At 40.5% G+C, this 27,991-nt stretch overlaps 1 protein-coding gene across 9 annotated transcripts in view; it reads left to right on the forward strand.

The window, feature by feature from the left end:
• Nucleotides 1-27,991, forward strand: part of dusp22a (dual specificity phosphatase 22a) — a 164,058-nt gene that overhangs the window by 86,711 nt on the left and 49,356 nt on the right. For 3 of the 9 annotated variants that reach the window (XM_084123521.1, XM_084123522.1, XM_084123524.1), the window contains one exon: nt 17,731-17,862. The exons of the other annotated variants lie outside the window; for them this stretch is intronic. In XM_084123521.1, the coding sequence (XP_083979647.1) occupies nt 17,731-17,862 (132 nt within the window). The remainder of the gene's footprint in view (nt 1-17,730; nt 17,863-27,991) is intronic. 9 annotated transcript variants of the gene reach the window in all.

Consider the following 27,991-nt stretch of genomic DNA (forward strand, 5'->3'; position numbering starts at 1 on the left):
GTAAAAATAAGAGAGTGACTTCAAAGCATTTTGAAAGTGACAAACTTCCTGCAGCCAGTTGGTGGCGCTATAACTTTGACTCACAATAGTCACATCCATGTGATCGGCCTCTTACAACGAACACACTGCTGAAGTTTCATCAAGATCAGTTCATGTATGCAGAAGTTATAACACACTTCCTGTGTCCCATTATTCCCCATAAATTCGTTTCCGCACCACGGCCAAACCGTTCGAGATATCAAAAATCCGTTCGCAAGAATTCATCCTCAATGTCTTGACTTCATTCACACCGAGTTTGGTGGCGATCGGATGAATTCCCTAGGAGGAGTATTTCACATTCCATTGTATGCGTTTTCCAAACAACGTATAATAACCGACTTCCTGTTGGGCTTTTGTAAAACTTAGAGCACGGAAGTTGTTCGGCCCGATGAGATCTATATGTGTACTGAGTTTCATATTATTACATGCAAGCGTGTTTGATATATGGACCAAGATTTCGGACCCAATTCCAAGGGGCGCTGTCGAGCCCCCCTGCCACGCCCGGGTACCAGCTTCAGCCCGGCCCTGATGGCCGCGGGTTCTGACCTGTGTGCAAAGTTTCAAGAGTTTTTGAGCATGTTAAGGGCCCCAAAACTGGCAAAAAGGCAACAAAAAAAAATAATGAAAAAAAAAGAAAGAAAAAAAAGTATAGCTGCGAGCAGCGATTGCGGGCCCAAGCCGGTGGCACCGCCACCCTGGTGCCTTTAGTTACACTAAAGCCACCGGGGTGGCGGTGTCACCGGCTTGGGCCCTCCATCGCTGCTCGCAGCTATGTTACATATATATATATATATATATATATATATATATATAAATATAGCTGCGAGCAGCGATGGAGGGCCCAAGCCGGTGACACCGCCACACATATATATATATATATATATATATATATATATATATATATATATATATATATATATATATATATATATACAGCGGGGAAAATAAGTCTTGAACACGTCACCATTTTTCTCATTAAATATATTTCCAAAGGTGCTATTGACATGACATTTTCACCAGATGTTGATAACAACCCAAGGAATCCATACATACAAAGAAACCAAAACAAATAAGTTCAGATATTAAGTTATGTGTAATAATGTGAGATGACACAGGGAAAACACATGAAGAAAGGAAGGTGCAAAAAGGCATGGAAAGCCAAGACAACAGCTTAAAACTATTAGTAATTAAAAAGCAATCCAGCCCCCTGTCCGTGCAAATTAATAACAGCTGGTTCAGTCCCAAATGATGGCCTACAAAAAGGTATCATTGCCAAGGTGTCACACAAGACACATCTCATGATGGGTAAAAGCAAAGAGCTGTCTCAAGACCTTCGCAACCTAATTGTTCCAACACATAATGATGGCACTGGTTATAGGCACCATTCTAACCTTCTGAATGGTCCAGTGAGCACTTTTGGGGCCATAATACGGAAGTTGAAAGACAATAATTTCACCATAAATTTGCTTCGACCAGGTGCTCCTCGCAAGATTTCTGACAGAGGAGTGAAAAGAATAATCAGAAGTGTTGTCCAAGAGCCAACACCAAGTTGTATGGTGTTTTTAGGGTAATGTGCACTGCCATTTCTCCTCCAAACATGGTGTGTATTATAGCATCCAATTCAATTTTGCTCTCATGTGACCACACTAAATTCTCCCAGTATTTTGCTTTTTTTGCTTACTGGCTTTTCCAAATGTTGTGCAGCAAACTTTAAACGAGCTTCAACATGCTTTTTTTTCAGTAATGGAGTCTTGCGTGGTGAGCGTGCATACAGGCCATGGCGGTGGAGTGCATTACTTACTGTTTTCTTTGAGACAACAGTACCTGCTATCTGCAGGTCTTTTTGAAGCTCTCCACAAGTGGTCCTTGGCTCTTGGACAACTCTTCTGATTATTCTTTTCACTCCTCTGTCAGAAATCTTGTGAGGAGCACTGGTCGAGGCAAATTTATGGTGAAATTATTGTCTTTCCACTTCCGTATTATGGCCCCAAAAGTGCTCACTGGACCATTCAGAAGGTTAGAATGGTGCCTATAACCAGTGTCATCATTATGTGTTGGAACAATTAGGTTGCGAAGGTCTTGAGACAGCTCTTTGCTTTTACCCATCATGAGATGTGTCTTGTGTGACACCTTGGCAATGAGACCTTTTTGTAGACCATCCGTTGGGACTGAACCAGCAGTTATTAATTTCCACTGACAGGGGGCTGGATTGCTTTTTAATTACTAATAGTTTTAAGCTGTTGTCTTGGCTTTCCATGCCTTTTTGCACCTTCCTTTCTTCATGTGTTCAATACTTTTTCCCTGTGTCATTTCACATTATTACACATAACTTAATATCTGAACTTATTTGTTTTGGTTTCTTTGTATGTATGGATTCCTTGGGTTGTTATCAACATCTGGTGAAAATTTCATGTCAATAGCACCTTTGGAAATATATTTAATGAGACAAATGGTGACGTGTTCCATACTTATTTTCCCCGCTTATTTTCCACGGCGAGGAACGGGCAGAGAAGAGCGAACGTTTTTTAGTTCATTCCTACTTCCATAGGAATTCATTGAAAACGCTCGCTCTGCACCATTATCCATGTCAGTGCGGTCAAAAGCATTTTGAAAGTGACACACTTCCTGCTGCCAGTTGGTGGCACTATAACTTTGACTCCATCCATCTGATCAGCCTGCTGAAGCATGAACACACTGCTGAAGTTTCATCAAGATCAGTTAACGTATGCAGAAGTTATATTACTTGGTGTTTCTCTTTTCTCGCCATAAATTTGTTTCCTCGCCACGGCCAAACCGTTCGAGATATCAAAAATCCGTCTGCAATTTTGCATCCTCAATGTCTTGACTTCATGCTGACCGAGTTTGGAGGCGATTGGATGAATTCTCTAGGATGAGTACATCAAATTCCACAGCATGCGTTTTTCAAACAACCCATAATAGCCGACTTTCTGTTGGGCGGAGCTAATAACTTAGAGTGCGGAAGTTGTTCGGCCCGATGAGATCTATATGTGTACCGAGTTTCATATTAATTCATGCAAGCGTGTTTGATATATGGACCAAGTTTTCAGACCATGTCCAAGGGGGCGCTGTTGAGCTCCCCTGCCACGCCCGGGTACCAGCTTCAGCCCGGCTCTGATGACCGTGGGTTCTGACCAGTGTGAAAAGTTTCAAGAGTTTTTGAGCACGTTAAGGGCCCCAAAAGCCCCTGAAACCTTGAAAAACAAAGATTAAATGGAATAGACAAATCCCCCCCCCCCCCCCCCCCACACACACACAGACACACACAGACACACAGAGAGAGAGAGAAAATTCTCTAGAAAATCCACATTCAAACCAAAATATCTGACTTCCTGTTGGTCTGAGGTAATGACTGTAAATTAGAAAGTTGTCTGGCTTGATGAGAACAATACACCTACCAAGTTTTGTGATTCTAGGAAAAACTAAGCCCCCATTTTTGACTAAAGGTGGCGCTACTGAGCCATTCCACCACGCCCGTTTCTGAAACTTTGCACATGTCTACTGGATAATAAATGTGATGTGTCTGTCGAGTTTCATGCATTTTCAAGCATGTGAAGAGTCTCAAAAGCATCCGAAAAGAATATTAAAGTTTGATGCATTGCCACGGCAACAGTATCTAAGATATCAATAATCCTTTCACAGGTCTACATCTGCCGTGTTATACACATTATACACATAAAGTTTTAAGCAAATCGGGTAAAAATAAGAGGGTGATTTCAAAGCATTTTCAAAGTGACACACTTCCTGTTGCCAGTTGGTGGCGCTATAACTTTGACTCACAAATGTCACATCCATGTGATCGGCCTCTTACAACGAACACACTGCTGAAGTTTCAGCAAGATCAGATAATGTATGCAGAAATTATAACACACTTCCTGTGTCCCATTATTCGCCATAAATTCGTTTCCTCGCCACGGCCAAACCGTTCGAGATATCAAAAATCTGTTCGCAAGAATTCATCCTCAATATCTTGACTTCATTCACACCGAGTTTGGTGGTGATCGGATGAATTCCCTAGGAGGAGTATTTCACATTCCATTGTATGCGTTTTCCAAACAACGTATAATAAACGACTTCCTGTTGGGCTGGTGTAAAACTTAGAGCATGAAAGTTGTTCGGTCCGATGAGATCTATATGTGTACTGAGTTTCATATTATTACATGCAAGCGTGTTTGATATATGGACCAAGATTTCGGACCCCATTCCAGGGGGCGCTGTCGAGCCCCCCTGCCACGCCCGGGTACCAGCTTCAGTCCGGCCCTGATGGCCGCAGGTTCTGACCTGTGTGCAAAGTTTCAAGAGTTTTTGAGCATGTTAAGGGCCCCAAAAGTGGCAAAAAGTCAAAAAAAAAATAATGAAAAAAAAAAAACCTTACGAAAATAATAGGGCCTTCGCCCTTTCAGGGCTTGGGCCCTAATAATCCTTACGAAAACAATAGGGCCTTCGTCCTTTCAGGGCTTGGGCCCTAAATAATCCTTACGAAAACAATAGGGCCTTCGCCCTTTCAGGGCTTGGGCCCTAATAAAAAAAAGTCTCTCAGCTAAATGAACCAAAAACGAACTCTCCTGTCCTGTCAGATGTTATACTGTGGTGGCAACGTGCACTTTTCAGTTGCATGCACAAATGTGGAGGCGTGCTCACTGTATATCGCTTCACTATATATAAAGAGAAAATGAATTTACAAGCATGCAACATTGTAATTAATAAGTCATGAAATTAAAAGTACCAATTAATTACATAACTGTTAAGATGTGTATTGGCTGGGAAGGATTTGCATGCAGATATGATTCTATTCTATTCATCAGGATACATATGTTTTATTAACAGGATGTGTTAGTATTGTGCATTTATTATGCTAAGCGTAGTTTCCATAATCTTAACCCAAAATACCTCTTAAAGGGATGGTTTGGAGTAATTTCAACCTAGGGTCCTTTGCACCATGACCTCAAGCCAAACACCCTCCCAGAAGCTTTTTTTCCCTTGGTCGAACATTATTAAAGTTAGAGCTTATTTAGAGATATCAGCCGAATGGCTTAGTGCAGGCGCTAATGGATCCAAGGTTGTATCTCGTGCAGGTCCTCCATCTGGTCTGGATACAGCCCGGATACGGGTGACTACATCATGCGTTGTGGTCGTGTCCAGGCGCAGGTCCTCCATCTGGTCTGGATATGACCTGGAACCAGCTGATTAAAGTAAACCTCGGAATAAGCAGAAAGACTAACATTAGTGGCTGACCTAATATCAAATGGCCAGAGTTTTGAGATTGCAATAGACATGAAGGATTATAATGCGTTAAGAGCTCGCTCAAGTACTGGGGAGCTAAACCATTTAGTGCTTTGTAAGTAATCAGTAATACTTTAAAATTTATACATTGATTAATAGGGAGCCAATACAGTGTTGACAGAACTGGGCTAATATGGTCATACTTCCTGGTTCTAGTAAGAACTCTAGCTGCTGCGTTGTGGACCAGCTGTAGTTTGTTTATTATGCGTGCAGGGCAACCACCCATAAGAGCATTACCATAATCTAGCCTTGAGGTCATGAACGCATGAACTAACTGTTCCGCATTTTTCATTGAAAGCATATGTCGTAATTTAGATATATTTATAAGATGGAAGAATGCGGTTTTACAGATGCTAGAAACGTTACTTTCAAATGAAAGATTGGTATCAAAGAGCACACCCAGGTTCCTAACCGATGACGAAGACTTGAGCAGCCATCAATAGACAGTATTCTAGGTTATTACGTGCTGAGGTTTTTGGTCCAATCATTAGAAACTGTTTTTTTCAGAATTAAGTAATAGGAAATTACTAGTCATCCAAATTTTTATATCAGCTATGCATTCCGTTAATTTCTTGAATTGGCAAGTTTTGTCGGGGCGCAAAGAGATATAGAGCTGAGTATCATCGGCATAAAAGTGAAAACTAATCCCATGCTTCCTAATGATAACTCCTAAGGCTAGCATGTACAGAGTGAACAGCAACGGTCCTAGTACTGAGCCTTGTGGTACTCTATACTGTTCACTATAACTTGTGATCGATAAGATATTTCTTCATTCACTGCTACAAACTGATAACGGTCAGATAAGTATGATTTAAACCATGCTAATGCAATTCCACTAATGCCAACATAATTTTTGAGTCTATTTACAAGAATGTTGTGGTCAATGGTATCAAATGCAGCACTAAGATCAAGTAACACTAATAGAGAGATACAACCACGATCGGATGATAAGAGCAAATCATTTGTAACTCTAACGAGAGCTGTATCAGTACTATGGTACGGTGTAAATCCTGACTGAAAATCCTCACAGATACCATTTCTTTCTAAAAAGGAACATGGTTGTGAGGATACTGCTTTTTCTAGTATATTTGGCAAAAAGGGTTGATTTGAGATTGGCCTGTAATTGACTAATTCTCTAGGATCAAGGTGCATTTTTTTTAATAAAAGGTTTAATAAAAGCCTGCTTAAAAGCTTTCGGTACATATCCTAGTGGCAAAGATGAATTAATGATATTAAGAAGAGGATCTATGACCTCTGGAAGCATTACTTTCAGTAGCTTAGTCGTATAGGGTCTAAAATACATGTTGTTGATTTAGATGATTTAACGAGTTTAGACAATTCTTCCTCTCCTATTGCAACAAATGAATGGAATTTTTCCTCAGGGACACTACAATGCACTGCCTGATGTGATACTGTAGTAGATGGTTGCATTATAGTTATAATTTTCTCTCTAATATTATCAATCTTGTAAGTAAAGAAGTTCATAAAGTCATTACTGCTATGCTCTTTGGAAACTTCAGAAGTAGAAGCTTTATTTCTTGTTAATTTAGCCACTGTGTCAAATAAATACGTAGGGTTGTGTTTGTTTTCTTCTAAGAGTTGACAAATAAGCAGATCTAGCAGTTTTTAAGGCTTTCTGTATGCAATCGTGCTCTCTCTAGTCTAAAAACGTCTAGTTTTTTTTCTTCTAGTTGCGCTCCATTTTTCTGGCTGCTCTCTTAAGGGCTCGAGTGTGCTCGTTGTACCACGGTGTTGGACTATTTTCTTTAATCTTCTTTAAGTGTAAAGGAGCAACTGTGTCTAAAGTGCTGGCTAGTCAAAAGTTTCTGCCACAATACCGAGTACTTCTAAGCTATCTGGGGTGCTGAGGAGATTAAACTGATCAGGAATATTATTAAAAAGCAATCTTTAGTGGCAGAAGTGATTCTAACATATTTGTAACACAGAGTCGGCTTTGCAACCTTGGCTAAATGGAGTATACACAAGACTAGATAATGATCTGAGATGTCATCACTCTGTTGCAGAATTTGAACGGCATTAAGATTGATCCCATGGGACACTATTAGATCTAAAGTATGATTAGGACAATGAGTGGGTCCTGACACGTGTTGTCTAACTCCAATAGAGTTCAGAATGTCTCTAATGCCAATCCCAATGCGTCTTTTTCGCTATCTATATGTATATTAAAATCACCAACAATTAGGACTTTATCTGCAGCCAGTACTAACTCTGATAAAAAATCAGCAAATTCTTTGATAAAGTCTATATGGTGCCCTGGTGGCCTGTATACAGTAGCTAGCACAAATGTCAAGCGCGATTTAACATTTTCACTAGATAGTGTTACATTAAGCACCAACACTTCAAAATAATTATATTTGAAACTAGACTTCTCTGTAATTCTGAAGATATTACTATAGATTACAGCAACACCACCCCCTTTTCCTTTCAGACATGGCTCGTTTTTATAACAGTAATCTTGGGGGGTGGAGTCATTTAAAGTAATGTAATTGTCTTGTTTTAGCCAGGTTTCTGTCAGATACAACATGTCTAGTTTATAATCTGTAATCATATTATTAACAATAAGTGCTTTTGAAGTAAGGGATTGAATTTTCGGCAACCCGAGCTTTATCATTTGTTCATCTGTATTATATCTATTTTTTATTTGTTGAATATCGATTTACATTTTTACCCTAATTCGGGGAACAGACACAGTCTCTGTATGATGATATCTAGGTGAAAGAGTCTCTATGTGATGGGATTTATCTTACCTCAGTGACGTGAGACAGCTAGCAGACGGTCGGTTTGGCCAGTCTGTCTGCTTCCTGACCTGAGCCCCAGTTCGTCATGTTTGAGCTCTAAGACTATGTGCCATATTACTAGAGAGAAGAGCGACACTATCCCAGGAGGGATGAATTCAACAGGATTCAGGATTCACAGTGGGTGTTTCGCTGAGTGGGGAGAATCTATTTGTTATTGTAATCGGAATGGCTACAGTGTCCCACGGTCACCCAGTTGCCTTGCTGCACGGGCTCTACAGCCAGAACCGAACAATGTACAGAGTTCACTAAGCTAGTTGCATCCAAAGCAGTATCTAAAGCCCTTGCATTCTTACTATCCTCGATCAAAGTTTGGGTGTCTCTAGTTCTGAAATCTTCTCTGTCAGCATGACTATCTCCCTGCATTAATCACGTGTAGTCCTCACTGCTGACAGAGAAGGCTATACTATGTGACACGAAGTGCAAGTGACAATAACAGGAGAAAACATTACTCACCGTGTTTGCTGACTGATCCTACTCACCACAGTTGTTTGATGGACTCATAAAAGGCGCGAGCGCGCACTAGATGGCAAGCACGGATAGCAGGTTAACAGGCTAGCGAGATACTAGCGTGTTGTGCTAGCGATAACGATTTAGATAAAAGCTAGCGATGTCAGATTAATGTGATAGGCAATATTAGACAATATCTAATATATGTTGACGAGTAAGTTGTATTTTGCAATATAAACAACAAGGAATGATAGACAGGACAGGATTCAGAATCAGTGACAGGATTGTGTCGAGAGTTGAGACACAGATCTGGGAAACTCTACAAAAAATGTTTGTAGGTTCACAGAAGCATGTAGCCTCCATAATCCTAAATGGAAGAAGTCTGGAACAACCAGGAATCTTTATAAAGCTGGCCTCCTGGTGCAATTGATGGATAAGGGACTTGGTAAGAGTGCTGACCAAGAAGGTGGTCACTGTTGTTGAGCTCCCTGATCATAAATGGAGATGGGAGAAACTTACAAAAGGAAACATCATTGCGACACTCCACTGATCTGGGCTTTATGGCACAGTGGCCAGACTCAAGCCTCTCCTCAGTGAAGACACATTAAAATCCTCTTGGAATTTGAAGAAGAAAAAAACAAAACACCTAAATGACTCTCAGACTGTGAGAATCAAGATTTTATAGTCTGATGAACCTCAGTTCCAAGCGTCATGTTTGGAGGAAACCAGGCACCACTCATCATCTGCACAATACCATCCCAGTGGTAAAGCATGGTGGTGGCAGCAATGGTAAAGCATGTGGTGATGTTTTTCAGCAACAGGGACTCATCAGGGTAGAAGGAAAGCTCAACACAGCAAAATATGGAGATATCCTTGAAGAAAACCTGGTCCAGAGAATTCAAAACCTCAGATTGGGCAGAAGATTCGCCTTCCAACAGGACCCTAAGCACACAGCTCTTTCTTTAAAGACAATGCAAGAGTGGGTTATTGACAACTCTGTGAATGTCCTTGAGTCCTTATTTATAAAGTGGCTAATAAATCTAACATTTTTCTACATTCACAGGAAATGGTTTAGATGTACTTCTGCATTGAAAAATAAGATGGATAATTTTATAGAATAAAAAAGATATTGTTCTGATACTCTTTAGTCCATTCCATTGTAAATTAATTTGCAGTTTAAAGGTTTTATGTATTAATGATGTATTATTTCTAACACCAAATGGAACTGTGTGGCTCAAACAATGACATGAGTTTGGGGCTGGACTATCTGTTTGTCTGAAACAAATATGTTAGCATTTTTATTTATACTTATAGCTAGAATCAACCAGTTGATGATGTAATTGAGTACACAAATGTCCTTGTATCACAAGAGAGCCAGAGCACTTTGTGAAGGCGTGAGGCGACAAGGCTAGGCCGAACGGAAGAACATGATATCGGAAACGAACCTGAGGTACTTCTTTTCTTTGTTTTTTGTTTTTGTTGATGAAGGATATGTGAAAGTAAGTGTCTTTCATATCTATGGTAACGCACCTCAGACTTGTTTTGATTAGACACAACACCCCCTCCTTCTTGGCAGTGGCGGCTGGTGAAAAATATCTTAGGCGGGGCTGTGTCATATTCAGTCGGTTTCAATAGTCTGGTAACCATGGGAGTCTGCTCTTCCTCAAGACATCCGTCAAACATCCACCCTTCTCTCCTTCAAAAACACATTTTTTTATCTGAATATTACTCTTCAGCTCACAGTCTGTAAATTCTACATTGTTATTGATATGTTATTTGTTTGAATCCCTCTTTGTTTGTCTTTAACCTAACTTTGTAAGTGACCTCTGAATATTAGGCCTACTTTCTGCTGTTGGTTTGGTATTGTGCTTTGATTTTGATGTTTATTTTGTTCTATTCCTTAACCCAGTCCCAGTGGTTCTCAAACTCTTTAGAGTTGTACCCCATGGGGCTTTTAACATCCTTCTGCGCACCCACACTCTTCAGTCACACCTTTTTAAGTAAGGGACAATATTTGCCCCCTTAAATCGATTTGTCCAGTGTATTTTTACCTTTACAAATACCTTTATAAAATAAATAATGCCTTACATAATAAATGTTCATAATAACTGTTGAATAGAGAAATATGCAATGATGGTAAAAACGAAGTGATGCTTTTAAATATTAAATTAAAACGCCAGTAGGTGGTGAGTCATCGAGTCATTCATTCAGAAATGAAGCAAGTGGCTGTATTTATGAATTAATCATTGCATCATTGACTCTAATGATTCGTTCAAAACCGCAGATTCGTTCACAAACACTGCTGTGTGCTGCAGTTCTGCTGTGGCTTTCGTTGGAGCTATTATTTTGTTGTAAAAAATACTGACAACTGTGCTGAAAATGAACATCACTTAATATTAATATTTCGTTTGTTGAACTGTTGTATAAAATTAATGTCACATTTGCAATCGTGTGGATCTTCATATATTGTGATCAACATTAAAAACAGGAACTCACACAGGGTATGTCTTTGTATCGAAGAGAGTTTGATTCTTATCGATCTCCATGCACAGCCTGTGTCTATATTTGTTCTTCATGCTAGTAAGTGCTAAATCCCTACTTTTACAAAGGTAATGTACATTGTTGAGAACGGTAGTATAGTGCGATTTGCCAATGCAGCAATCTGCACGAGACCTATTATATAGCCTACACGCTGCTTAAATGCAGAAAGTTTTGACCGCAAAAGATGAGGTAATTTGATCGGATGTCATGATGTATTTACAGCATTTTAGCATGATAGAAAAGCATGTTCAGTTTAAAACACATTTTAAGGGGAGGTAGTATTAAAGGAACAGCAAAATTCAGCATTTTGTTCCCGTACCCCCATCTGTCACCACCTCACGTACCCCAGTTTGAGAACCACTGCCTTTACATATTTGTAAAGTGACCTTAAATAAATAATAATAATTATAATTATTATTATTATTATTATTAACCACAAAAACACAATAAAAACCCAAAATGCATGATACCAGTGCTCTGTGAAAAAGTCAGTAATTATTTAATGACATAATACAAGGCTGAGGCATTCTTACACAAAAACAAACAAATTGCACAAACTTTCCATTTTCATTTGAAATTGAACTCACTTCCCTCACTCCGGTAACTGTCCATGCCGGATCTGTCCCCATTGTTTTAAAAAGTAATCACGGAAAGCAAAACAAGGCATTAGCATGACCGCATCCAGCTAGCCTGGCTGATAGACCGCTGTCTGATGGAGATAGGCGCGCATGAGCGTGGGCGCGGACAGCAGCGCGCAGCTTTGGGCGCTAACAGAATCGCCCATAGCTGACTAGATTTGAGCTCGCTGATTGGCTACAGTTTATATCAAACATTTATATCTTAAATCAGCAATTGACTAAGCTTCTCCACAGACCCGCCTCTTTGGGGCGATTTCTCCAGCGCCCTAGAGCTGATGAGACGTGCACGCAGGTGGAGGAGAAGTGTTGAAAAAGCAGACATTTTTCATTTCTGTCATATTTTTCACATATACTGGGTGCATTTAATATCTCAAACACACAAATACTGACAATTTGTATGTATGATTTATGTATATATTTACTTATTTATTTAATGAGTGTGGCTCATAAACTGTGGTCTGGCTCATGGGGGGGGCGGCGCCCTAGCGCCCTCTATTGGCCAGCCGCCCCTGCTTCTTGGGAACTATAAAGTACCAGCTGTAGAAACCAAAGTCTCTGTCAGGAAGAGGAACATGTTCTATGGTCTCTTTTGCTAAAAGAGACTGCACTTCCAACTCTGTTGGGCCTGCTTGGAACTGACCACTGTAGACAGTACTCTGTCCAGACTGAATTCTATACCCTTTCTCTATAATTTGCAGGACCCATGGAGACACATTCGGCAGAAGTAGCCACGCTACCGATAGTCTGAAAAGGGGTATCAGTCTCTCAAGACTGACCTCTGGTGTAGGCTGAGTAATATGCCTGGTGCCTTGAAATTGCTTGTTGGCAGGGGATGACTTCTCCAATACCCTCCTCGGAGGTAGAAAGCATCCCAGTTCTGCAACATTCTCAGGTGAGGACTGGGCAAGAAGCTTGCTGGAAACCGCAAGGAGCTGACTGATCACGCGAAGGGCACTGCGAAGATAAACGATCTTACGTTGTAGATACAGTAGTGTGGGACACTTCTCCTCGGAGGGGCCTACCCTCAAAGTCCTGAGCCCTATAGCATCAGGACTTTTTGCCTGAAGCCTTCCTCAAGAGGATGCCCAAGGATCCACTGCCCAATTTTCAAAGTTATCAAGACAATTTCATTAAGTTACTACAACTTGGTTAACCCTTTCACACGCAAGTTTAACCATTTCACACGTAAGTTTAAAATATTCTGGCTGACCCCCCTGCGTGAGTTTTTCAAGGCGACCTTATTTAGAATGCGTCACTTTATGGTTTCCATGGTGACGCGTCATTGCTTGTCACGTGACACACCGCAGCAACAACAGAGCTGAATGAATGATGATCTGTTTGTATGTCATTTTTCCTTTTTTATTCAAAATATTCACAAATTTGTTAGATATAGCATGAAATATCTGATATTCCAATTGTCAAATATATGCAAGTGGAAGTGTTTTGTTGTTTAAACACCTTTATAACGATCGCGTTAGTTGAGCTGTATGCGCGATGGGCGCCGCCATCTTAGTTTGTGCCGCAGACGCAGTTTATAGAATCGGATCTGTTGGATTTACAACATGTGAATTCATCCACTTCTCCCGAAATACATAAAAGTAAGTGGCTGGTGAACTGGGAGAAGAATAGTGTAAACTTTAAAGTTACTTACACAATGTGTATCTGATATGAATAAAACGTGTCTAATTATAATGGAAAGGATTATTATTGCCTCTTCCTTTGACATCAGTGTGTATTTTACAAACTCTAAATGTATTGTTTTTTTAGTACTTATATGTCTGAAACCTAAAATAAACATTATGTGGTTGAAAACACTGAAAAGTTGTGATATATGACAGCTCTGAGCGCGCCTGTCTCTGGCTCAGCGCCAGCCAACACGTGAAAGCACATTTGAATTTAGCAGTTGATCACGTGATGCACTGACCGTTCTAATCACACCGGTGTGATTATAGAACGGTCAGTGCATCACGTGATCAACTGCTAAATTCAAATGTGATTTTGCGCGTTGGCTGGCACTGAGCCAGAGACAGGCGCGCTCAGAGCTGTCATATATCACAACTTTTGATATATATCATTCATATATGTCAGTCATATATCATTCATTCAGTGCTGTTGTTGCTGCAGTGTGTCACGTGACAAGCAATGGCGCGTCACCATGGAAACCATAAAGTGTACACGTTCTAAATAACGGTTGCCTTGAAAAACTCACGCTGGGGGGTCAGCCAGAATATTTTAACTGAACTTACTTAAGCTGGACTATGACACTATTTTCTTCTAGATCTGCTGTACAGCCGAAACAAACTGTTATCACTGTAAAGCTGCTTTGAAACAATCTGTATTGTAAAAAGCATTACATACATAAAGGTGACTTGACTTGACTTGACTTTAACATAATTAATTAATTAATTAACATGGAAATTGATTTTAAATTACACACAATATTAAGTTAATATAATGATCAGCATTATTATGTCAACAGATCTCAACAAAATAATGTTTTAATTAAATCAATAAATTATCATTTTTAACTTGAACCCATGAATTTATTTAAGTTGTGGTAACAGGTCCCCTGAATTTCTTTTTAGAGTATATTTGAGCGAAGTAAACAAGTTAATAATAATAATAATAATAATAATAATAATAAAATCTGATCAAGCTCCATAACACAGTTACCAATATAGCAACTGATGTGGTAACACTTAGGTTTGGTATACATATTCACTATCAAATAGTTGCTTATTAGAATGCATATTGGCTGGTTATTAGTACTTATTAATGCCTTATTCTGCATGACCATATTCTAGATCATTTAACCATACCTCAGCCCCACAGTGAAAAATTAAACTATACCGTACCGGCTAGGCCGGATTAACACAAAATGTAATGGTTCATCAACGGTTTGGAGAACAACATACTCCTGTAAGTTTCTTCAGCCACCTTTATTCAAAACCTTATATTCTTGTAAAAAATACTGAAACAGCAGTGAAGGGGTTTGGTTGGTCCCTGAAGATTTTGCTGTTCACTGTAGGTACTGTCTCCATGTCTGTGAAGGGATACAGTACTTCTGTATGACTCCAGGCCAGTGACAAGAGATACTTTTATTAGCTATAAACACTGGCCATACTAACATTCTCATGTTTTGTACACAACATGATAGGTGTTTTGTATGATAACTACTTGGTCTCTATTCCTGGCAGCTTTATATCAGGTCTACTGGCAAGTCAGCATGAAACAAGAACAACTTTGCCACTGAATTGTGACATGTTTCAGAGTGAAATGAAAACAAACATATTGGTTGTTGATTCAGTTGTTGATTGGTTTGTGAAAAGTGGGATCTGTGTACTGAAATTGAGGCAGATCTGAATGAGATTGGCTGAACAGCATTACAGCCTTGCATATGTTATAAGAGTAAGTAGAAGTCACAGGAAGGGCAAGTTATGACATTTTGATTAAAGACTACAAGGTCAAAAATGTATAAAAGGATATGCATGGATGAATCATTCAGATTAAGAGCAGTAACAAGCATTAAGAAACAAATATGGTAAATTTCATAACAAGTGTAAATATGCATTAAGGCTCTTGCACATTATCTAGAGTAGTATTACACTGTAGAAAATGATTTGTTCACACAACTTGACTTGGTCAAGTTATGTTGTTGCATTGACTAAATTTAGCTAACCTTGACTAAATTTAGCTAACCTTAGTTGTTAAGTTCCCTCAACTTATATGTAGTTGTTGAAATAACTTGCGTTGGTAAATTGAGCCAACGTACTGTATAAATTAATGAGCATTTAGAATTTTTAGTTAAGTCAACTGAAAAACAAATTGGTTGAACTTCATTTTTCATGTTTTCACAACCATGAACCAAGTCTAATTGACATAAAATAGTAATTTTTCCTCAACATCATAACTTAACTATTTGAGTTTACTGGACTTCATTGCTTTGACATTGCATTGCTTTCTGGATATCTGTCTGGAACCAGATGTTTTATGAAATCAACACAACTGAAACACAACAAAATTTAAACTCTTAGCATTTATTTCAGGGTTGCCAACTCTCACGCATCTGGCGTGACACTCACCCTTTCAGCATCAATCTCACGCTCTCACACACACGCAAGAAATGTCACGCCAAAATCCATTTTTCTCCCCTCTCAATCCGTTAATTTTTTGTTGATGACTAGACCACAGCGTATTAATGACAGGAGAGGAGTTTAAGGCCCACAGCTGTAACATCTGCCTACAACGTTCTCACTGCAGTATTCTCTGATCGTTTATTCTCTGATCGTTGATTCGCTGAAAACCTTGCACCTGATACGTCAGTTGCGTTTGAAAAGTTCAGAGAGAGTTCAGAGCATAGGTTCGGAGTCGGAGCCCACTGATGCGCGTTTGAAAGTTTGGATGACAATCAAGGTAAGCAGATAATAAAATGGTGTGCCTTGCACTACAGACGTAGCCTTGCCTAATCAGTCTGTGCCGAGAGTACAGACTTCAACTATAGTTGCGAACGTTGTCTGACGTGTGTTATGTGGGCTAGCTAAATTGCTCAATAAAAATAGGCTCATGGTACAAATTACGTTTTGGCAAATCGGGCAAGTGGCATTCCCCAAATCCCCAAATGATCAAAGGCTGCCCAGATTGTGTTGTGTTGAGCCTGCCACGCTCAAATGCGGATGCTGAGCGAACCTTTTCAGTTATTGGACTAAACAAGACTGACACCAGGAACAGACTGTCACTTGATGGCACCCTGTGAGTGATGGGAAGTTCGGATCATTTTACTGACTCACTTGTTCGATCTCGTTCATGAAAATGAACAAATCTTTTTTTCGAGTCATTTCGTTCATTTAAGTGGCTAAATGTTATACTTTTAACAGCCAAATTCCCCGAACACATCCACCTATGCAGTCTTTATCATATTCTGAATTAAGAAATCATTATAATGCTGTCAAAAATAATTTACAGGGAACATAAATAATTACTTTACCTTCCGAGTCTTCCGTTCATTTGTCACGTGACAGACGCAATGAACGTTCATGAACGGATTGAACCCTGCTTCAGATACGAGCCTCCTGCAGAGGTAGTGAAGCAGGCCAACACTGCCACTGTGGCATAGGCTACAACAGGCCTAATGTGTGAAACTTGTGTTGTGGTTTTCTGGGGAGGTGGTGTAACTATTATGTGTCCCTTTTGTTTTGAGATTTTTTATTGTTTTGATGTTGTTGTTTTACATGTTTGTTATTTAATCACCTCTATCTTTATTTTTTTTATAGTGCAATCAGTACATTTTGAAAAAACATTTTTTTTTCATAAATCAGGGTTTATACTAAGTAAACAAGGACTGACATTTTTAAAATTAGGGTTGGGTTACGTGCGCGCACTGATGTTTTACAGAGTCTCACTCCAGCCAAAGTCCCAAAGTTGGCAACCCTGTTATTTTTTAAACAGATATATTGCATCCAAAAACACAGACACAAAGCATTCTCTTGCAAAGATATAAAAACACTACTCAAGAAAAACCCTCACATTGTCATGTCTCCTGTCTGATCTGCCTGTTTTCTTTACTTGCGTTGTCTGCTTGGTTGTCTCGGAGCACATGGCTTTGTTTTGACAGTTCACCGTGTGCTCCGCTGTCTTTGTGTTGATTTGTTTCTCCACCCTCTCATTCGCCAATGCTCCTTCCCCGCACGTGTTATTACCACCCCCTCATTCTTCATCACTGCTCATCCCCGCACCTGTTAGTGATTACCTTCCTTATTCTTTTCCCTATTTATTCTCCTTGTGTTGTCTGTCTTGTGCCAGATCGTTGTGTTCGCTTCCCGCTACGCTTCGACCCAGCCAGTTGATATTCTGCAAACGTGTCTTGTCCAGTCCTGTTTTGAGGCTCCAGTGCCGTTTATTTTTCCCTGTTTGTTTTTCTTTTGTGCATTCTCTCTCGTTCTCTCCAGGCATTCTCTCTGCTGCCGGCTGGATTGCTGCTCTCGCATCCCGTCTTCCCGCTCCAGTCGTTTACACTCATCAGCGTGCGATTTCTCCGCTGCCCCTCCCCTCTGCCTGGTGCCCTGCTGTTTTCCTGCTGCGTAAGCTTTGCGCTCTGTTTTGCCTTATAAGGAATCGGACTTCCAGCGTTCTGTTTTTGTTTGCCTTTTGCTTTCTGCTAGATTGATCGTCTGTTTAGTTTTGCTTTTTGTTTTTCTATCTCTATTTTTGGCCTGTTATCCAGTACGTTGGTACCCTAGTAATCCAGAGTTCTCGCGAGAGCACAAGTTGAATTTGCTCAGCGAGTTACTCTGGTGTCAAGTAATGATGCTCATTAAATATGCCCCTCGATCTGAGCTGCACCAATCACATCGGATTATCTGATATAGGCGGGCCAGAGGCGAGCTAAACAGATGACGACAGCGCTGTGACGTCGAAGTCATTAGTAAACATTGCAAGATGGCTATGGATGAACACCAGTTGTTTGAAACAGCTTTGGCCGCTACAATGAACGAGTTAGACTTGGCTTTTTATCTAAAACAGGAACAGAAGACGCCGCTCGAATCGTTCCTTTGCAAGAAGGACGTTTTTGCTGTTTTCTACCAGTTAGCTCCGCTGGTAGCTGAGGTTTATTGTTGTGATTGGTCGTAGTGTTATCCAATTGCGTGCAGTGAGATTTTCAAATGCACGCTTGGTGCCGCCCCTCGAGCTGGGCGATTTTCATTAGTCGACGCCAGACCATTAATCTTTTAGATTTAGGTCTGGATTTCCAGGCTAGTACGTTGGGAGAGGTTCCATCACATTTTACACAACCAGTAGGATTCCAGTCATCACATCCTTGATCACATCCTCTTCACAGTCACTGGGCTTTATAGAAAGTAAACAAAACAAGGTACTATTACTTAAAAGCAATTATACAAATACAGTCCCCAGACCCCTGCAAATTAAGAGATCTAATGTTTAATTTTCCCTTGTTTTGCCTTACAGGTTTCAGCTTACCTCGCATATCTTCATGAATTTTGAATGAGTCTCTCGCATGTACCATGGCAGGCCCAGCAATGCTCCTGTCCTCATCTTTTGGTTTGTTGTCTATAAAATATAGGATGGTTAAAGTACCAGCTTTATAAGTGTCAAGTTCTCAGGGTTTCTGTGCCTCAATGTCTGCCCAAACTTGAAAAGGCTTCAATCAACTTTAAGAGGAAGGTGCATGGAATAACTCAAAGCATTGAATTCTTCTTCATCAAATCAATTTATTGAAAATCTTTCCACAATGACTTGATCTTCTTGTTTCAATGAATATCTCAGATGCTTAGCTTAATAACCTATATAGAAAAACATATAAATATATGAATCACTACACACAAAATGAATGTACATTTAGAGATATTAAAAATACAACAATATTGTTAAACTATTTGTGGTTTATATAGCAACTTGTAAACAGCAACAACAATATAAAATCATATCCACCTAGTGCACATGTCCAGTTAACATGCTAGATGCTACAATGCTAGCATCAAACAACTTTCAAACACAATGAATATTTGTCCTACCAGTAGCACTCCAAGTTGATGAACACATTTTGGCTTTCCCCAGCAGTCTTTGAACAAACTCAATTGACTCGATGCTGATTACCAATCTTTCTCATTTGGTTGTATAATCTCCAAAATCCACCAGTTTAGGTAGGAGAAGCACATCCACTGCTCAAAGATCTCAGCATGCTGACAATCACACACCTGGTCCTTTGTGTCATGTTGATCTTCAATGGCCAATCAGCTTCCCTGGTTGTTCCAGCAGCACTGTGCTCACAACCAATAGGCTGCACCCATTTTGATCTCAATTCTTTCTTTTAAACAATGATGAATATATATAGTTCTCCCTCTTTCCTTCAATTTCAGACTTAACTTAACACCTCCCACTTGAGCTCCTGGTCAACTGACCCAAGGAGGTCACACACTTCTCGCCTGAAATTTCTTTTACTGTTCTTCAATGGGAATTAGAACCACCAAGCGTCTCACATCCCTATGCAGAATCGTAGCTGGGATCTTATCACCAAGCTTCTTTGCTGGTTTGACATTCTTGGCTGTTTCTGCTTGGTTTGGTTTAACAATCGAGACAGGATAGCTGGGGAATACTCTGACCATTACATCTCTTACGGTTCCTTTCTTGTCTGCATTTATACTGACGACTCTGGCCATCTTGTACTGACCTCTTAGAGCATTCTGGTCAGCCAACCACACCACATCTCCCACGGCAACATTCCGTTCTTTAGTATGCCACTTGTTTCTTACAAACAGGTTCGGTCCTACGAGCTGACACCAATTTCTCCAGAACTTGTTGACTTCTTCCTGGATGATCCTTAGTCTTTTGTATGGATAGCCTTCATACTCAAACCTTCCTTGATCCCCTCTTTTTCCAGTACGTCCCAGGAGAAGAGAGTTTGGACTTACGTACTCCACACAGTCTTCCCGACTTTGTGTCCTGGCATCGATAGGTCTTTCATTGACCAAATTGGTTGCCGTGTAAAGAAAAGTTTGAAACTCTCCCCATGACATACCACCATTACAGCCTAGATTCTGGAGGGCTCGCTTCACCAGACGGACAGCTGCTTCTGCTGCTCCATTTCTATGAGGGGAATCTGCCGGATGAATTTTCCAAGACCACTCCGTACCATTCTTGGCTGCCTCAATCTCTAACTTTAGCCCGTCTTGTCGCTCTAGGAACTTATAAAGATCTTCAAGAACAGGCTTGGCCCCTACGAAATTTGATCCCGAGTCTGACCACAGTTTCCGGGGATGTCCCCTTAAAGCTGTAAACCTTTGGTATGCCATGAGAAATCCTTCTGTTGATTGGTCACTGACCACATCAGTATGGATAGCTCTTGACGCCATACAACAGAAGACAACTCCCCAAACTTTGAGCCCCACCCTTTTCTTTACCTCATCTTTTACCAGATATGGTCCAAACAAATCCAGGGTTGTGAACTCAAATGGCGCAGCTGGTTCAGACCGCTCTGGTGGAAGGTCTCCCATAATCTGTTGGCATTGCTTTGACCTTGCCTTTCTGCAGGTCACACAGTAGTCTACAGATTTCTTAGCTAGTTTGCGGCCTTTTACAACCCAAGCTTTTCTTCTCATTCTCAACAAAGTTCCAGCCACTCCTTCATGGTTTACTTGATGAGCTTCCTGAGCCAAAAGTGTAGACACATATGCATTATATGGTAAAATCGGAACTGCAGTTTTGTCCTCATTGAAGATCTGAATTCTTCCTCCACAAACAATCAGTCCAGAATTTCCATCCTTGTACACTGCCAACCTACTAAGGGTAGTATCAGGAAATACCACATTCTCTTGGGCTGCTAGAAACAGATCTTCAAGAGCATCCTCCTGTTCACTTACTGTCAGGATTGCTTCATTGACTCTTCCTTCCAAAGACTTTACCTCCCACTTTGATGAACCCGAGGTCTTAGTTCTTATCTTCAGCCACTTCTTGACAGCTCGACGCACCCAAGCAGTAACTCTGACCAGTCTGGACAATTTGCTGAATTTTTCAACATCAAGTAACTTGCTTGCTACTATGCCGTCAGACATTCTTCCTGATGGAACAATCATATGCTTTTCCTTTTGATTTGCAGAAGTGCCTGGATCTGCAATGAGGATATTACCCTTCTCTCCATCCTCATTAACTCTCACTTTAGTTTTCTTCAGGAGGTCTGAGTCTTGCTCTTTTTTGGCCAGACTTCTGGTTAGTATTGCAGAGAATGCCTTTCTCTGCAGTTTGTTAATAGCTTCTCTTGCAGCAGTTGCAACCTCAGCAGCTGACTTAATTGGCCAATCCTCTACTGGCCACTTCAAGAACACAGGCCCTTTCTGCCATGTAGAATCTTGGTTTAGGTCTTCTGGACTACCTCCCCTTGTTATAATGTCCGCAACGTTCAATTCGCCTGGGATCCACCACCAATCCTTAACAAGCGTAGTTCTCTGGATCTCTCCAATTCTGTTGGCAAAGAAGGACTGGTAGCCATAGCTAGCCCGCTGAATAGCTCCCAAAACTGTTTGGCTGTCCACCAGATGGAACCATCGGTCAATCTCCACTTGACAATGTTTTTCAATATACCTTCTCAGTCTGGCTGCATAAACTGCACCACACATCTCAGCCTTGACTGCTTCCCCTTTTTGATCCAAAGGAGTCAATTTGGCCTTGGATTCGACAAGCCTCAATTCAATTCCTTGGTCTGTTTCCCACCTAAAGTATATTACAGCTCCATAGGTCTTATCGCTTCCATCAGAGAAGGTTATTCCCCACGGTTTGCCTTTCCAGCCTCCAGGTGTTAAGCCTCTGGGAAACGTTATCTTGCTTAGCTGAACATATTCTTCAAACATTTTAATGGCTTCTTCTCTGAGGTTTTCTGACAATGGTGTATCCCATGTATCTTTGGTCAAATTCCCACGTCCTGCCTCCTGAAATGCCCTTCGTACAAGGATGGCCCCTTTTTGCTTTACCGGTGTGACCAGGCCAATCGGATCATACAGTCCTGCCACCTGACTGAGCAGCTCTCTTCTAGTCAGAGGATTAGGGGTTTTGGCCCTGACCTCCTCTCTAAGGAGGTTTTGTCCCATTCTCATTTTCTTTTTTCGCTTGGAGAAGTTAATTGATGTCATGATGTAAAGTTTATCTTCTTCTGCCAAATACCCAACTCCAAGGGCCTTGTTGTCTTTATCCCTCAACTGGTTTGGAAGTTTTAGGATTCTGTTTTCTGCTGTTGATTCTGACTCACCATCACCAGGCTTCCAACTTTGTCCTGACCGAACCCAGTGCTTCAAGAAAAACCCTCCAGCTCTTAGAATCTCCTCAACGCCTTCGGTTACTTTGTCCAGCTTTTCCTGATCATTGTGGGAAGTTAAAATATCATCTACATAACTATCCTCTTCGATGACTTTGCGCTCTTCATGCAGATGAGAGAACTTTGCCAGTTTTGCAGTTTCACGCATGGCTAACTGCGCAATGCACCCTGCTGGTCGGTCACCGATGTTAACTCTGGTGATTGCATATTCTCCTATTTTTTCGTTCTGATCATCTCTCCACAGAAACCTATGTAGATGCATTTCTCTCTCCTCCAGCCATACAGAGTTGTACATCTTCCGGATATCTCCTAGGACAGCATAAACTCCTCTCCTAAACCTTAGGAGGACAGCTCTGATCGGATTAAGAAAATCTGGGCCTTTTAGAAGAAGATCATTCATACTCACTCCTTTAAATTTTTGACTGCTGTTCCATACCAAGCGCACTGGAGTCGTAACTGAGTGAGGATTTGGTGCAATCAGATGACTCACATACCATACAGGTCCATTCCAGGAAGTAATCGTATCTTCAGTGAGCTTGATTGCTGCGTTGCGTTCCACCATTTCATTAATCTGAGCTGTATAAGCAACTTGCCACTCTGGTTCCCTCCTGAGCTGTTTTTCTGTTCTCAGGAATGTTGCCTCTACTCCCCCTCTATTATTGGGAAGGGAAGCTGGATCTTCAGTCCAGGGATATTTTGCATGCCAATGAGGAGACTTGCTGTGATCATCACTTTCCAGGTAGGTAAGACACTCTTTTATAACTTCGAGTTCTCTTTCCTCTGCCAATGTCATCTCCTTACCACCTGGCTGACAATTCCCACAGCGACAAGATCCACACATTGGTTCACAAGCTGCCCCAATGCTGTCCCACTTCCACCACTCCAAGAACTCACGGTTGGTAACAGCAATGTTTGTCTCAGCTCTGGTTTCTTGAAGTATCTGGACTGACTTAGACATCACTTGCATTTCAGGACCTCCGACTTTCTCTTCATATCTTGTTGCGGCTGTTCTCATTGAGCGAGCAAAATGCGTTTTGGACTCATATGCAGCTACGTTAATTTCCTCAAATAAGTCTGGATGAGCTCCGCCTACTGTCTTTCCCAAAGGACTGTCCCATAAGACAAGATCCCCCACAACCTTCACTCTTTGTGGGGCTAATCTCCCTTCTCGATGGCTAATCAGAAGTTCAATCTCTTTAGGTCTTACCAACTCTTCAAGCTTGACTTCTGGGAAGAATCTCTGCAATTGCTTAGGTTCGATGACTTTATGCACTTTAGCAATTTCCTCCAAGCCGTAACAGAGAAGCTCATGTGCTCTTTCTTTGTCCTCATCAGTCTTGACTCTGACTCGAAGAAGATATCGCTTGGTTTTCACCTTGATGGCCATTCCAGCAACTCCATGCACTATCAGTGTGACATCTTCGCTCCTTAACCTCAAACGTTCTGCAGCCTTGTGGGTAATATAGTTGGTATCTGATGCAAGATCTACCAAGGTTCCAATCTTCTGCCCTGCATTGGCTGTTACTTCCATGAGCATCATAATGACAGGTAGTTCTTGTACCCCACTTTCCTTTAGAAGTCCAACTCTGGTTTTTCCAGTGCAGGTCACTGTTGCAGTTTTGTTGGTGAAGGCATTTCTGCACCTCTCAGCAAGCTCTGGGGAAAGTTCAGCTAGAAGTTCCTCTTGCTCTGCTGTCAGCACATTTATCTTCCTACTGTCCTTTCCAAACCTTTTCTCACTCCCACTCGTGGATTCTCTTCTTGGACAGAGAAAATAATGATGATCTGGGACATTTTCTCTTCTGCAGTCTCTATTTTTACACAAGAAAGTGTCTCTACAGTCGGTGTTACCTTCATGACATCCAAGGCACTTCTTGCATGCTCCAATCTTCCTCAGAGCAGCTTTCTTTTCAGCTAGCTTTAGCTCCTTAAACTTCTTACAGAAGAAAATCTTGTCCTTATGATTCACAGCTCCACACACAGCACACCCACCGTCAGAATCTCTCTTTGTGGTTTTAGTAGATGCATGCTTCCTTTCAAATCTATTTTCAGATTTATCTACCTTGTCGGTGATTCGGAGCTGTTCGAGTTTTTCAAGAACATTTTCCTGTTTCCTCAAAAACTTCAACAGGAGGTCAAAGTGATTCTCTGGAGTCACACCATTGTCAGAGTCAATCATGAAGAAAAGCCAGTCCCTTTTTACAAACTCAGGCAGTTTACTCTCAATAGACTTGATTACGAGAGGGTTCTTAATTGCACCAATGTTCCCAAGATCTGTCAGGTCAGATAGAGCTTTTTCAACAGTCTGGATCAAGTCTATCACTTTTCGGGGTTGATTGCCCTTCACACCAGGAATTCTTTCCAGTTCTTCAATAATTTCCATGGCAATTGTTACCTTGTTGCCAAATCGATTTTCCAGCACTCTAAACACATCCTCAGCAGTACTATAACTTGACAGCCTTAAGTCCTTGACAATTCTGTCATCCAAACTGTCCAGGAGCTGGATTTTCTTGACCTCTACTGATCCAGATGGTTCACCTTGTTTCTGCAAACTTTCCCAATCCTTCTTCCAGCGGAAGAAATCTCTCTTGAATCCACTAAATCTAGGCAAACTAGTTGGTTTTATTCTCACAACTGGTGTCATCGGCATAGTTTGGAGAACTGCGTTTGGGTCTATAGGGCCTGCAAATTGAGAACTTCTTTCAGCATTCCGTGCAGTAATAAACTCACTGTTTCTTGAAACAAGTGCATTATTTTCTACTTTTAACTGCTTTACTCTGCTCTCAAAGTCCTTTTTCTCTCCTGTAGGAATCCATCGCTCCCAGCTGGATAGAGTTTTGACTGCTCTACTCAAGAGCCTCTCCAAGTGAATTAGTTGAACTTCATATCCTTCACAATTGACACCAGCAACAGGTATTGAAGCAGAATGATCACAAGCCTTCTCAGCTTCATGGACTGCAACAGTCAATTCCTCTTGGCCATACCTCTGCCACAAGTTAATTTGGACAATTTTCCGCACCTCTTCGAGCTTTGTCTCACAATCTTTAACAGTCTTCTCAATATCTGCTGCCTGCTGTACTTCAAGTTCCACCTTCTCATCACTCTTTGCTTTAACTTCCAGCTCTGCCAGCAACCCCATGTTGTAGTCATCATTCGCATCAAAAAGCGCTCTTGCACTAGAAGAGAGTTTCTGGAATTCCTTCCGAAGTTCAGATTCAATCATTTGACTTGACTCTCGAATGAGAAGGTTGCCTTGCCTTGTGAAACACATCTTTGCAGTGGTTCTCTCTCTTTTAAGTTGATCCACCGTTTTCCCCAAAGCTTCTTCTGCCATCTTATCTTCAAGTCTCAATGATACGTCTTCTCAAACAACTCAATTCTCTGATGACTTGTTTTGACAATGTTAATTCTTGTTTTGCACCAGCTTTATTTTCTGGACCCTCAGAAGCCTTTAATCTTCTTATCCACAAGCGTTGGTTATTAAGTGTCAAGTTCTCAGGGTTTCTGTGCCTCAATGTCTGCCCAAACTTGAAAAGGCTTCAATCAACTTTAAGAGGAAGGTGCATGGAATAACTCAAAGCATTGAATTCTTCTTCATCAAATCAATTTATTGAAAATCTTTCCACAATGACTTGATCTTCTTGTTTCAATGAATATCTCTTAGCTTAGCTTAGCTTAGCTTAATAACCTATATAGAAAAACATATAAATATATGAATCACTACACACAAAATGAATGTACATTTAGAGATATTAAAAATACAACAATATTGTTAAACTATTTGTGGTTTATATAGCAACTTGTAAACAGCAACAACAATATAAAATCATATCCACCTAGTGCACATGTCCAGTTAACATGCTAGATGCTACAATGCTAGCATCAAACAACTTTCAAACACAATGAATATTTGTCCTACCAGTAGCACTCCAAGTTGATGAACACATTTTGGCTTTCCCCAGCAGTCTTTGAACAAACTCAATTGACTCGATGCTGATTACCAATCTTTCTCATTTGGTTGTATAATCTCCAAAATCCACCAGTTTAGGTAGGAGAAGCACATCCACTGCTCAAAGATCTCAGCATGCTGACAATCACACACCTGGTCCTTTGTGTCATGTTGATCTTCAATGGCCAATCAGCTTCCCTGGTTGTTCCAGCAGCACTGTGCTCACAACCAATAGGCTGCACCCATTTTGATCTCAATTCTTTCTTTTAAACAATGATGAATATATATAGTTCTCCCTCTTTCCTTCAATTTCAGACTTAACTTAACAATAAGTTCAATCCTTTGTTTTTCTTTATTCGTTTATTCTTTCTCCCCCTACCTCTTTGATGCTTTTTAGAAAAAATAAAAGCACAAAAACATTAATTTCAAATTTGCACATTTACATATGTATACTTTTGTTGTAAATAAATCAACAGTGACGTGGTGCAACAACAGTTGTTTGTTACCTTTTTGTTCAGCACCAAAATAAGATTTAATAGTGGATGTAACACGCTCATGGCACTTAAATCAGGGGTGTCTAATCCTGCTCCTGGAGGGCCAATAATATATTGCAGAGTTTAATTCCAACCTGGTTCAACACACCTGCCTGGAAGTTTGTAGTGATCCTGAACACCTTTATTAGCTGGTTTAGGTGTGTTTAATTGGGGTTGAAGCTAAACTCTGCAGGATTGGGCACCCCTGCCTTAAATTCATTGGGGTTTTAACAACACTTTAAAGGATTTAAAAGGATAGGTTACCAAAGATGATAATCGTCATTTACTCATCAACATGCCACTCCAAACACATGCAAACATTAATATCTTCATTCCATACAATGAAAATGAACATTGGCTAGGCTGTTAAGCTCTACAAAGGACAAGTCAACACTATAAAAAATGTAGTAAAAGTAGTGGATGAGTCGTGTTGCCTATTTTAAAAGTTTTTGGAAGATAACTTTGTGTAATGAACTGATCATATCAATTTTGATGTTACTACGTAATAATACAACAACATCAAACCTCATTAGTTCTTGTGTCATGACATTTGATCAATAGACTTGCAAGAACCAATGAGGTTTGATATTTATGTAGTAGCTAATACTATCAAACATTATTGTAAACAAAGACTGACATTTTTATGTTTTCATCATACAAAGAGATTGTATGATTTAAGAAGACTTGGAATATGACATACAAATCGTATAGGTTACTTTTTAGACACTTACTCTGAAGTCACTGTATGAAAAGATGTCACCAACACTAGTTTTATGATCCATAGAAGAAAAAAGAATGGACAAACATGAAAGTGAGTAAATGATCACACAATTGTCATTTTGGGGAGATCAAGACTGCTTTAAAATAAATTGACTCACATCCTTATCAAGGCTCTCCAGTATTGA

This window comes from Abramis brama, assembly GCF_963993115.1.
Source record: "Abramis brama genome assembly, chromosome: 9".
Taxonomy (NCBI): domain Eukaryota; kingdom Metazoa; phylum Chordata; class Actinopteri; order Cypriniformes; family Leuciscidae; genus Abramis; species Abramis brama.